Source organism: Miniopterus natalensis, chromosome 1 (genome assembly GCF_054644295.1).
Source record: "Miniopterus natalensis isolate mMinNat1 chromosome 1, mMinNat1.hap1, whole genome shotgun sequence".
Lineage (NCBI taxonomy): Eukaryota > Metazoa > Chordata > Mammalia > Chiroptera > Miniopteridae > Miniopterus > Miniopterus natalensis.
In genome coordinates this window covers 163903736-163917767 of record NC_142081.1, presented here as the reverse complement: position 1 = coordinate 163917767, position 14032 = coordinate 163903736, and the positions used below count along the sequence as shown (strand labels likewise).

General features: G+C 34.2%; 1 protein-coding gene across 1 annotated transcript in view; it reads right to left on the bottom strand.

Annotated features, from left to right (window-relative positions):
• The window catches only part of LOC107537229 (transmembrane protease serine 11C-like), a 50673-nt gene that overhangs the window by 13471 nt on the left and 23170 nt on the right, over positions 1 to 14032 (bottom strand). The window contains exons 4-5 of the mRNA XM_016213210.2: positions 13486 to 13553; positions 9880 to 10043 (exon numbers count right to left, since the gene is read on the bottom strand). Of these exons, the coding sequence (XP_016068696.2) occupies positions 9880 to 10043; positions 13486 to 13553 (232 nt within the window). The remainder of the gene's footprint in view (positions 1 to 9879; positions 10044 to 13485; positions 13554 to 14032) is intronic.

Below are 14032 nucleotides of genomic sequence, written 5' to 3'. Positions count from 1 at the left end.
AAACCACATTAAGATTTTGGGAAATAAACTCATTTAACTTGACTGGAAAAATATTAATTCCTATAACTTAAGAACAAATTATTTAGGAACCCTTTTATGTTTGCAGAACTTTCCTCTTTCTTTGAGGTTTCCTTTATTGATGCATGACTTGCTATAGGAAAGAAATGTTTCTGACTTATAATTTACTCTTAATAGTTGGGTTATCCTAGAACTTAATAGAGTAACTATCACTTGAGTTGGTGGAAGACAGACGGGTACAATGAATGGGGAAATGATGTTAACAGTCACTCCTTTGGTCTGAGTCACTGTTTCCTTTTAAGTCTCTTGGCTCACACTCAAAGGCTGGAACTCTTATGGATTTACTTCTGAATTAAGGAGTCAACCCTATAACCAGCGATTCTCTGTTTACAAAGTACCATATAAAAGAAGTGACAAGAAAAAAAAAAAATAGCACTGTCCCTGCCAAAAAGGAGATTCCATTAATGGATAAGACAAAGCAGTTTTAAAAACAGCCCAGCAAATGTGCATTGGTCTTTTCCCAAGGGCCAGAAATCAAAGAAGAACAGTCATGGCCCCTGCCCTCAGTGAACTTGGAGTATAGTGGAAGAGATATACAACTAAGTAGACAATTTAATATTATGTGATAAGTGTTATGGCGAATGTATTAGTGCACCAAGAAAAGTCACTTAGCACAGAGAGGTGATAGGGTAATAGGAATAGCTGATGACAAAATTAATCGAGAAATTAATTTTACTGGGGGAAAAATAATTATAATTCACTCACTCTTGAAAATTAGATTTAAAAAGATGCTTAAATGCTCTCTAAATGGGCATTTGAATCTGTAATGGTTTCATATTTGGTGCATCCTGGGGTTAGAAAGTAAGAAATGCAACTTTGGTGCACTGGAAAGAATGAGAACTCCCTAGAAGTCTGATAACCAGTGAATATTTTATTCCTTGAAAAAAGAAGTCTAAAACATAGTAATAAACTAAGCTGTGGTTCTAAAGTACAAGGAAGAGTTTTACAGTAGTGGTAGATACATTTATACTATAAATTTTACATATACTGCAGGTTTTAACTCAGGTGAATTTATTACTTTTCATAAGTCCAAATGCTAAATTAGTTAATTATTTCTAATTTTCAGATAGCTTTCCTAGGGTTCTAGCACTAAAAATACAGAGAAGATCAGCTGAAGTCTCTTATGGAATGTAATTATGGAATATTTTTAAATGTTCATGTGGTAGGTTTTTGACAACTTTAAAACTATAAATGTATGTGTAGTTACTAAGCAAGGTGACTATGATAAAATTGTTTTATGACACAGAAATGATCATTTTCCATCGTGGAAATTCATTCATAAGATTTTCACTGGAAAAAAAGCTACTCCAGAACATTAATATGACTGGCCTGCATTAAAAGGCAAAGGAATAGAGTGTGGACTTGGATTGCGGTTGATCAGAATCTGAATCCAGTCACTGCAGCTTTTGGTTAGTCACCTGGCTGCATATTTAACAATCAATGGTTTCTTTAAGATTCTAATTAGACTGAAATTATATCTCTGGTTAGATATTAAATATCATTTGTTGTTCCTCAGAGTGATGTACATATCTTCAATATGTTTGTCATTTTGACTTTGAAGATAAAATTTTAAAAAAGATTTTAAGATTTAATTAACTAAAACTTTATGTTGGTTAAACTTAATAACCATTTATATATGCAGGTAGTAGGTTTTAAGGTAGAATTGTGCTCCAACTTTTTTTTTTTTACCTTTATGCAGATTTTAAGAAACATGAAAAACCAGAAATATTTCTTTTTTTTGGTAATATATGCTTTTCCTATGCCTTTGCCATTGTTGATCTTGAGCTTTGGAAGCAGTACAAAAGACGACTGCAGAGAAGAGAGGGCAAGACAGGTGCCGAGGAGTACGTTTAGATGCCTCTGAGGATTGCTGTAGTGAACACCGGACAATGTAAGTGACAAACTGTCTTAGGCTTTTGAAATGCGATCCTTATGTTTCTAAAGGGCCTTTTAGAACGCACATTGGACAAGAAGTTAGTATTTAGGATTAGCACTTTCAGTTTGGGAGGCTCCCAGCTTGGCAATCCTGGGTACCCTGTGAAGGTCTGCATTTTGATGGCGCAGCTCTGGAGTTTCATCCAGCAAAGGACACTTTGTGATTCCTTTCAGTTCATGCCCATTGCTTTCTTTAAGACCCATCTTAAGAGGTAGCTTCTCCAAGAAGTTTTCCTTCTTATCTCCCTCTTCTCAGTAAATACCTTAGCTTCACGTTCCCTTGACAATGGGCATTTAGAAGTTTTTGATGCAAAATAACCATCATCTGGTAATAGTCACTTGTTCATTCTAAAAAAAATTTTTTTCTCTCTGGAACTTATTTCAAGATGCTTATTTTAAACGTATCTTTTCTATAGTTAAAAAAAATTTATTCTGGGAACTATACTGATTTAAAAACTGCATAAAAAAAAATATTTAGGCAGTGGTTAATAGACCCAATTACAACTATAACAGAATTTATAGACTTATTTTATGCAATACTTGTGAGTGAATTCATGACAATTACATGGTTTTTAAAGTTGAACAACTAAGCTGTCATTAAACACAAACCACAACTATTCTATTCTAACTCAGAACACACAGAATTCTTTTGTGTTTCTTCAGAACTTCTACAGAAGAGACACAATGTAGGGGGTACAAAGAGTGGGAAAGCTGATTTGGGAGAAATTTCTGAAGTCTTTAAGTTTCAATTTCTACCTGGCTTTAGTTGATAGACTTGGTAAAAATATTTCTTTCCTTTTAACATAGAGCTATTAATATTTTGAATGCCTTTTCTTGCCCTTGTTGACTTTTATAAGCTTTAATAAAAGCTCTTGGGTATGTATCTTATAGGAGAAATAAATCACTTTAAGGGAAAAAAAGGAAAATTGGAATTTATTATATGGTACTATTTAAGATGTTTTGCATTAAGATAAGCAGAAAAGAGTCCTAAAAGAAGAATCAGTGTTTTTTTTTCTAGTAGCTCTAGTACCCCCACGATCTTATCTAAAGCGTTGACGAGCGACAAACGATTTCAGGCTGCTGAAATGGAGGATGAACTATCATCATTATGTTTTAGTAGGAGTAACTCTATAATGCTATATTTCAGAGTCATGAAAAGGTTTCCAAATTTCTCAAAACCATTAGAAAAACTCACACTGTAATTCATTTAAATGATATTTGTTAGGACAGTAACCAGAGATCTAAGAACATGAGAGATCAGGAGCCAGGTTCATCAGGATAGTAAAGATCTAATCCCCAAATTTTGCGTGTATATGTTTTTTGTAATGTAATTAAAAATTTCAACATTTAGTATGAAATAATAGTAGATTTTGACTCATTTGTAATAAATAATTTTTATGCAGTCTTTACCCAGTTTTCCCCAAAGGTAATATCTTGCAAAGATGTTATAAAGGTAACATCTTCAAAACTATATCGTACAGTATCATAATCAGGGTATTAACACTGATACCATTAAAATACAGAACATTTCCATGATCACAAGGATCTGTCAAGTTGCCCTTTTATAGCCACATCTGCTTCCTCCCATCCTATTCCCTCCTTAATCAATGACAACCGCTAACCTGTTCTCCCATTCTATAATTGTTTTAATTTCAGGAATGTCATATGTTCACATAAGTAAAATAATTCAGTATGTAACTTTTTGGATTGGCTCCTTTCACTCAGCATAGCTTTCTAGTGATGGATGTCTATAGTAATGTCAGAAAAGTAGGTAAGTTTCAGAAAGAATTTTGTAAAAATATAATTTTAAAGAGAACTTGTGTTAAAGAGAATTTTATTAAAAAGATAAAATATTCAGAAAGTTGGCCTATTTAGAGTTATTTACAATAAATCATCAATGGTCAAGATCTTATACTACTTAGAATATTTTAAGAAAAATTTTGCTGATAAAATAGGTTTATAGAGCCGAAGATTAGTTCTTGGTTAAGAAAGGACACTCTGGGCAACAATATGCTTTAAAAAATGTCCTCTGGGATTTATCAAAGAGTGATTGGTTAGTCAATTGCTTAAAGCATGGTACAAATGCAGCCATGCATTGTCTCAGGATCAAGCCACATGAAAAAGGTATGTTCTACTAATAATCCGTATGTCAGTGTTGGCCAGCTGCTCACAAATTAGAGCTAGGCCAGAGCTTTATTTTTCTTGTAAATCTTTTAATAGTGGGTCAGGACAGTCATCTGTATGAAGTTCTATGTTATTATTCTTTTTATTACTTCAACATAATTTGAGTTTTTACTTTAACTAATTATAATTTAGCATAAGTATTTAAAATATTTTTCATACCTATTCAATGGATGGTTAAGTGTGTACCAGCATGTACAGGCATTTTTAAGGAAACTATTATTTAAGACAAATTACAGTGATACTCTTAAATATGGCCATTAAAGTTATGAGTATTCAACTTTTTAAGGCATTTTATTTAAAACCCTCACTTTAGCTTGTGAGGTATTTCTTAACTTTTACAAGGAATCACTTGGATTTTTTCCTCCCAGAGCTTCCAGAAGAGAGCCACCATGTGGTCATCTTTGCGGTTGTGTAGTTGATAAAACTAGTCTAGTGTTACATTTTCTTCTCAGCTTTTGGCTTGAGAGTTTATGGCAGTGATAGTCAAGTGCATCATGCCGTGAGGTCAACTTGTTTGATGAGATATCATTTGAGTTGTTTAACTTGTCCTCTCCTTCTTTCCTTTTTTTTGCATTAAAGTTCGAATTATATAAATATTAAGTATCATAAATATGTTTTGGTTTGATTGTTAAGCTATAAAATAATGAGATCATGTAAGCAGTCATATTATAAAATAAAGGAGCATTGTGTTACTAATTTTAACTAGTCTCTATTTTAAAGGACTGTAGTATTATTTAAGCATATATGAATATAAATTTGGGAGTTTGGAAATGCATAAAATGGTTCCCCATTGACACCAATGATATTAGGTTGAGAAATTCTCTTTTTGAGAGATTTTTCAGGAAACTGTTCTTTCACAGGCAGGAAAAACTATACTATCTATGGTTTTCTAGGTTTATGCTAACTAGTCAATTTGAAAATATTCTGATTTTAGTGAGTTTAGAATTGATGGAGAAGACATTGTTTCTCATTGATTGTTAGTACCTTGGAACATAGTAGCACTGCCATTTTTCACGGAATTCAGGAGTGAGAGGAAAACTTAATTACAATTATGTTCATGGGTTTTAATAAGCGAAGCACTCTTTACATCCTAAGTCTGGGGTAGCAATGTCTACTAGTAACAGACATGTGGCAAACTTGCCACCAGCCCTGTTCAAGTGTGTTCTGGAAGATAATTAGGCTCTAAAGCCCTAGAGGGCTTTATTTTTATGAAATGAATGAACTTCTAATTTATGCATCTGGAATAGTACTAATTATGTATCATTCTTGGAAGAACTGAAAACAGTCACACATACCTTTTCTCTAGGGATTAATTCTTTCGCGGAACCTCAGTTGAGAAAGCATCTATATAGATATAGATGATTAGATATAGATATAGATATATAGATATAGATGATATAGATATAGACATAGATATAGATGATATAGATATAGACATAGACATAGATATAGATATATGTAGTCCTTTTCTGGTTTTCAGTTACAGCTTTGATGTTATGGAATTCATTAATTCACCAAACAACCATTAACTCCTTAACTGCTATATGCTAGGCTCTAAAAATATAGTGGTGAGCAAAGCTGGACATGGCCTCTGCTCTCATGGAGATTATGATCTGATAGGACAGTCAGGACTAAAATAATCACTTTAGCGAATATATCATTAAAACCTGAGATAGGGCTATGAAGGAAAAGAATGGAGCTCTCTGAGAGCTGTGTCAAAGGAATATAACTTCCCCTGGAAGTGTTGGCCAAAGTGGTGATGAGGCCATAGAGACCAGCGGACTGGAAAACAGGGCTTTAGATGTGGTCCAGTTTTCAGCTGTTTTCGTCCAGCAGCTTGTGAACAGCTGCTGTTTGCTTTTACCAACTGATGACAGCGTCAGGTCTAATCCGCATCCCACTGTTTACACTGGAAGAGCATTATTTGTGAAATAAGGCTACTAATTGTGCCTTTTGTCTCATGCACTAACTCAGTGTGAGCTTTACTGAGAGGGCAATCCCCTTTTCTCTCTGAATTCCCCATCATGCCTAGTAAAGTGTTTGTACAGGTACTTCATAATCATTTATTAAAGTTAATATTTTATAATATTTGATTTTAACTCCTTTCAGCAATTCTCTAAGTTAGATATGGATTTACATAATTTCTTCATTGATTTAAAGCTGAGGACAGAGTGTAGAAGATTTGGATCTAGAATGATTGACTGCACATTTGGAAAAAGAAGGCAGAAATTTTTTCCACTAAGAACTTTAAATCTGCAGCTAAATTAGATTTTTAGTGCATCTCTCAGTGTTAAACTGATTCATAAAATAGTGTAGAGAATGCATAGAGCACTTAGAATCAGAAGACATGGGTTCAAGTCTTGGATCTTCTCATTATTTATTTTATGACTTAGGATGAATCACTTTATCGAATCTTCTTTACCTATAAATAAGACAACTAGGCCAGAGATCTCTATGGTCTTTCTCAATTCTAAGGTCTTTCAAATGTCCACTGGGCAATGAATAATGCATTTTCATGGATTTGGTCTGGACCAAAACCCAATAACCTATTTTCAATATTCCGGATTTTGCCACTGATCTGGGATAAATAACTTAACATGCATGGCTGTTACAGAGATTACAGACTCTAAGTGAAAATCCTGTGAGATTTTACTCCTTAGTCAGGATGATGCATGGCAAATGTTTTAAATATCATCAAACAATACTCTTTTTAGATACTAATTCCAGTATCATTTGGTATGTGCATAGGAAAAGAAAATGAATTTAATGTTAGTATAAATAAAAAAATATAAAGTAACATTTTATCCAAATTTCCTCAGCCATAGTCATTATTTTATTAAACAAATGAATAAATAAATTAAGCCAATAATGATTTAAAAATTTCCTGGTAATGATTTCCTGGTATTATAACTAAAAATTACATAAAGTGATTTTCCTGGGGTATGTATAATTATTAAGTACTGAAATGTTAATGGACACTTTAATTGATTAACTTTTTATTTCTACAAAAGCTATAATTTTTATCCCTTGCCTCAATTGCCACTGATTTTTTTTTTTTTATGCCTGAGACTTGTAAAATCTTTTAAAATGGGCTGTTGCCTAGTTTTGAATTCATACATAAAAAGCACATAGGTATCATCCCTAAGATTCAGTTGGCTGTGCAGTGAATATCCAAGTATATAATTATCAGAAGAATGATGGTTGGGAAAATATTATTTTGTAAAGTTGTATACATAGAAGAAAATCATCTTGGTGACTATTTATTAAGTGCTTGCTCTATGCCAGGCACTACGCTAAGGGCTTTAGATGCATGTGCTCATTTTTATTTTATTTTTCAGAATAAACTCTATGAAGCATATGAACCACAATCTTCTTTAAAGATGAGGAAGTAAGGCTTTAAGAGACAAAATGCTTTGTTTCTGTAGGGGGCTTAGGGGTGCGGATGTGGAGTTACTCCTGCTGCACTAGTGCTCTGGGAGGTCATTCTCCTTTAGAAATACCTCTAGTTCCTTCTTCTCACCCATAGTGGAGCCTGAGTTTGGGCTTATAGAGAGGCTATTAATAAAAATAATATCAAATCTATCTGTAATCTCTCTTACTATCTATATATGGAGGCAGGTGACTTTCAAATCTACAATCCATATGACATATATTTTGAGTGTTTCTTTTTCTCCACATAAAAGCCCCAAAATTAATAATACTTACTCTTATCGGTCTTGTTTTTTTTAAAGTGCATTAGGTCTTTTTTAGGGATAAGTGGTGATGGAAAAAATTAATAAAATTAAATAATAAAAAGTGCATTAGGTCTTTTAAATACTTTAAATACATTAGGTCCTTTAAATACTTTAAATACTCACAACAACCATATGAAGTATTTTTTTATTATTATCATCATTCCCATGATGAGATAGTTAGACTGAAGCCCAGAAATGTTAAGTAATTTTTCCAAAGTCACACAGCTAATATGAAGAGGACCTGGGGTTTAAATCTCATAGCAGGACCCATGACCTTAACCACTATTCTCTATCTCTTCTTTCTAGGCATCATGATACAGAAACACTGGTGCTGTAGTCAGCCAGCCATTCATTGTAACTAACAGCACTGGCCAGTATAGGAAGGTGTGACTTTTTCCACTATGTTAAACAGTTTGTGTGAAAATGAACCTCACAACCTTGACATCCTCACAAGCAGGCTCTAAGTAACTGAACTAACCAGGCAACAGAAGGACGTCCGGCTATTCAATAAGACGCTGCGACAGCGACCTTGACTACCTAAATGAGCTTCCGTAGATCCCTAAGCCAGAGACCCCTTTGTGTGGTGATCAATGAAGATTCACATTACCTTTAAGTACGAGCTGTTTGAATGTGAGCTTTGTGTCAATTTACTTCATTGTGGTTTTGGAGGACTCGCCCAGTTGGCTGCTGCGTTTGATCCTGCACCTGTGACCCCCCAGCCAGTTTCAGGAGACACTACATTCTGCTGAGAGGTGGGAAAGGAGGGAGAGGGAGTTTCTAAGCAAGAGGAAGAGGCTAGGACAACACCGAAGCACCATCTATACTTAACTGTATTACACTGAACAGTCACTGCTCTTCATAAAACTGTAGGATGGTACTGTAATAGATAAAGCCTCTGAGAAAAATCATAAATCTGGAAGGCATCCAGAAAGTCTGTTTTCCTGATATCCTACATAATGTTCTTAAAGTTTGGAAAAATACAAGGAATATAATGCTGTTTCTTAACTTGTGAGTTCATGGTTTTAGCACATGAGTTTCCCAAAATACATCTTTGCTGGAAACTTCTCTATAAATTGGAGAGCTGTTTTATTTCTCTGTATTGTCTTGAGGTCATGACACACAGGATAAGCTGGGTGATAAGGAAGGTTCTAAGAGAAGGCATCAGATCATGGGAGGAGAGTCATTTCAACCACATGATGACTTCTTATCCAGGAGAAGCAGGTTCAGGTTTTGCTTTTTGAGCCTTTTGATGTTTTAGGCAAATGAATATTTGGTCTAGATTCCCTGCACCCCCAAACATTTAGTCCTTTTAGTCCATCCTGCAGGGGTAGAGATACTTTTCTGCCCTTGTCAAATTTGTTGTACCACAGAACTGATAGCCTTGCTTAGCTGTACTTTTTATCAAGACCAGAGAAACACTCATTTCCTGGGAATGGTGGGATATTTGTCCCTACCTTTTAGAAGCTGCCATTTATAATAGTGTTAGGTGAACAAGAATAAGAATTAGATTGTGGGTAAGAGTAAGAGACAAAGTCTATTAAAGGCCTATAAAGAAGCAAGTTAAAGACATTCAAACTAAATTCTGGAATTTAGAAGTCTAGATTCTTGAGACATCCAACAGAATGGAGAGAGAAATCATGACCCACAGAATGAGTCATAAATAGTTTGAAAGTTAAAGGTTGCCTTGTGTTGAAAAGAAACGTTATTTGGGAACCTGATTAATTTTTTAAAATCTATTATTGAGTGAGGTTTAATTCCAATAGTACAAGGGTGTTATTATATCAAGAAATTGATTAAAATGAACCTTGAATACTTTAACAGTGATCAAAAGCAACTGTATATAAAATGATGCTTTAAAGAGAGAAGTGTTGTTTTCCTTTGCATAATAAAATACTATATTCAAATTAAAAGTTGAAAATCACTCTATGCCATATAGAAAAATGCTTACCTGAGACTTTCAATGAAGAAGAATCTATATGTAAACATCCAGTTTCACCATTTAACATCTGATGTAAAATGGTTTCAATCCTATCCCGACATTTTGCTGCTTTATTTTTACAGCAGAATGTAAACTTCAGCACAGAATGTACTATCACTTTCCCTTTGGCTTGGCTGCAGAACAGAAGTGGACAAATAAATTATGCTTTTATTACTGAGTCTCTATCATTCTTAGTAGAGGGATTCTATACTATGTCAAGCAGAGCTCCTGGCGGCTATTTCAGTTTCTCCCAAGGGTGTGGAACTGGCACTTTCTGGACATGGTGAACAGTAAGACAGTGTGATTTAGACGCAGGGAAACTGAGTTTGTCTTCTAGATTCACCGTTTGCCACCTCCTTGACTACAGCAAGCTGTTGGCGTTCTTTGTACTTAAACTTCCTCATCTCTATAATGGGGATGGTAATATTATTACTGGGTTCTTGTAAATACCATATAAGATAATGCATATGGATGTATTTTGAAAAATTTAGAGTAGTGGGCAGAAATTATTTATTAATATAAATGTATCTATTTATTATAAATCCAGTATGGACCCTGTATAAAGGGCCAATAGCAAATAATAAAATGATGTGTTACAGGTAAGATGAGAGAATAGTTATCTTTTTTTTTTTCAGTGGAAGCAGAATTTTCAAGAGTGGGCCAATTATCTCTCACCTGTTGGAAACCTTGATTGAGCAAAACGAAAAACAGACTAGATTTATTAAATTTGTAATTCTGACTTGAAGATGCAAATACATAAAATAAACAAAATAAAAACAAATAAACAAACCAGAAATTTTAAAAGGAGTAACTACCACCGACTTGATGGACCGTGTCTTCTGCTCTGTTCTCTTTTCTGTGGCCCCTCACCTCTCTAGGTATTACTCTGCACTTGGGCATTTGAAAATCCACAACCACCCCGAAGCTTTATGAGACTCAAGAAAGATCCTGGAAACATCCGCTTTCAAACCTTCATAACACTAATGATCAAAAACAGAAACCATGGCCAATATCTAAGATTATAAATGATTATGAAGCCTTATTATTTTAATATTTTTTTTCCAGGATAATTCTAAATTAAAGGATTAGCTAATTTTTATATCACTCCTTATTACTTTATGTTTTAGGGTATGTGTACATATGCTTTTCCTTTGAGAACTACACATGAACTATTTTTGTTTCCTTTATACAGTATTAAGCATTAGTTATTACATGCCAATTTATTAAGTATTCTCACCTCTTCTGCTTTTATGTAGGTGCAATGCTAATTTTTCATCCCTGGTCTGTAGGGACAACTCTTTATTTCTTATGCAATAGACAAGGACATATTGAATTACTTTGTTTATTTAAAGATTTTGTCAAACCATGGATGTCACTTTGACTTTTTATCCTGTGTCAAATAACAATCTAAAATTAAACTAAATATAGACATATGGATTATTAATCTGACATCATTAGGGTAAAATGATCTTTTCTACTGAAAGAATGAACTAAAAGTTATTTTAATTTTACCTTCTTTTGACTCATAAAACACTCTTTAGTTTTATATGACAAATGCATGTTTTCCTTTACATTCCTGAACTTTTAATTAATTAATTAATTAAACAAACATGTATTAATTAGTCCAGGCAATATGCCAGACATAGTTCTAGGTACCAGCACTGTATCAGCTCATGTAAGACCACAGGATCCTACTATTGTGCTAGTAGGAAACAAAGAAATAACAAGAGAACAAAGAAATATAATATTCATGATAAATTCTATGAAGAAAATAGAGCAAGGATTTGAAGGGTAGAGATGGGAATATTATACAAAGCCTCTTTGAAGTAAGAGCCTCATAACAAGGAGTGAGTCATGCTAAGATCTGAAGGAGGGATGTTCCAGAAAGAAGGAACATCAAGTGTAAACACCTGAACCAAAATAGCCTTACCATTCCCCTCAGCATTATTAAATATTTGACAGGCTTCTTCGTGATTCTAGGTGCCTGGTAGCCCCCCTTTTAGATCATTTACTTTAGAAAACTTGTAAATGTAAATAATTTCTCTGCCCTTCAAATTATAAGTAAACCTTTCAAAAGGCTCTTGCAGTTTAACCCCAGAAATGTTTTTGTCAAGGACCTGAAAGCCATCTCTTTGAAATGTAACCATCAAAGGTGGTAGCCCCTCTATCTCTCAGTTTCAGTGGGAAGGTGAAAGCCTAACCTTGGTGGGCACCTTACTCCAAGTTGTAAAACCACCTCCTGTCATGAAGACATGAGTTTAGTTTTCTTTGGGCAAAGCCAATGATGCAATTTGCATGTTTATTGGAAAAATAATAGCAGGTCAGTAGTATGACTATAAAGTCATGGTTGAAGTCAAGGGTATGAGATGTCAGAGAGAGGAAGGGCCAGGTCAGGTAGGGTCACGTGGATTATATAAAGAGTATGGAATTAGTGGGAAATGATCAGATGATATTAAGTAGGGTATTATATGCTTTTCCAACTCACTTTGACTGCTGTGTGGGGAGTGGATTGTAGTGGAGCAAGAGTGAAAGATGATTAGCCAAATTGATGTAATAATCTAGATATACCTGCTTGGGTTCAAACTACAGCTTTATTATTTATTAAATGTGTGACTTTGGCAAGTCACTGCCTTTACTTCAGTTTCCTCATCTGTAGAATGGGAAACTAATATATAAAACCATACAGCGTTGTTATCAGGTTAAATGGGTTAATATATAAAAAGTTCTCTAGGGGTACTGGTTAAGAACATGAATTATTTAAAAATAAACCAAGATAAAAAAATAAAAATAAACCAAGAAATTTTAATAGCAGCAGTTCTTGTTTTAAGGAGAGGTAGATTCCAAAGCACGTTAACATTTCTATTTGTGCTTGTAGTTATTCTTCTTTTCCTATCTATTGCAGGTTGTCTCTTCCTCCCCAGTGTTTGGATAAACATCTTCACTGCTAGAAAACAACTGTAGAACTGGAATTTTAGAGGGGCAGGAAGACAAGGTAAAAGAATGAAGCTGGTCGGCGTCAGTACATGTGTGTATGTCACAGGAGCGTCTGGGACTGCTGCAAACCTTACGGCCTCAGTTTCAGTGCTTTGTTGTCATGTGGGAATGTGGGCTTTGCATTGTCAGATCTTTTGAGCTTTCAACATTCTGAAAATTCTTTTTTTTTTATGTGCAATTTTCTAACTCTTACATTTAATCCACACTCTAAGCTAAATTTACCCCATTGGCTACTAGTTTGCCAGTCCTGGCTCAGACGTTCTGTTCACGGCTCTCTTATCTTACCCATTCTTTCCTTAGCTTGAAATCATCTACTGATTTTAGATTTCTCTTTACTCGAAATTCACAACCAACAGGAACTCTTGATTCTGGTTTAATAATTTCTCAATAGACCTTGAACACCTTTTTTCCCCCTTTTTTTCCTTTTTTTTACTTTTGAAAATTCTGGTGGTTTTGAAGCCCCAAATTCAAATTTGTTCCAACCCTTCAATTGCACACCAAGCAAAGATATTCTGCTCGTACTAGGTGGGAAAGGAAAAAACAAAAAGTCTATTCTCTGTGCCTCCCAGGCTATTCATATACCTTACTTGGACAACATGAGACCTCACATACTGTCTTCTCAGTTTGGATCCATGAAATGTTTCATTTATCTGTCAAAAAGTAAAATGCATAATGATTATGTTTTATTTTTATTTTTAAGATTTCATTGTGGAGAACTTCAAACGTACGTGAAAGCAGATAGAATAGTGTAACAAAACCCATGTCCCCGTCATTCAGCCATACCAACTGTCAATAAATGGCCAAAGCGGTTTCATTTCACTACTACCTACCATCGTAGGAATTAACTAATTCTTCAGTATTATCAAATACATAGTGTTAAAATTTCCCCATATCATAATTCATTTAGGAAGAAGATGCAATGTGTTAAATATGTATCTTTTTGAAAATTATCTTTGTACTGGCTCAGTTTATTCATAAGTGTCTCTAAATAAAAAAATTATGTGGCACAGTGAGACAAAATATTTGTTTCTAATGGTAGCATGATATATCAGAATATTCATTTTGAAGAGGTGAATTCAAAAGACCAACTAATAGATTTTATCTTCTTTGTTCAGCCTTTTATTGAGCA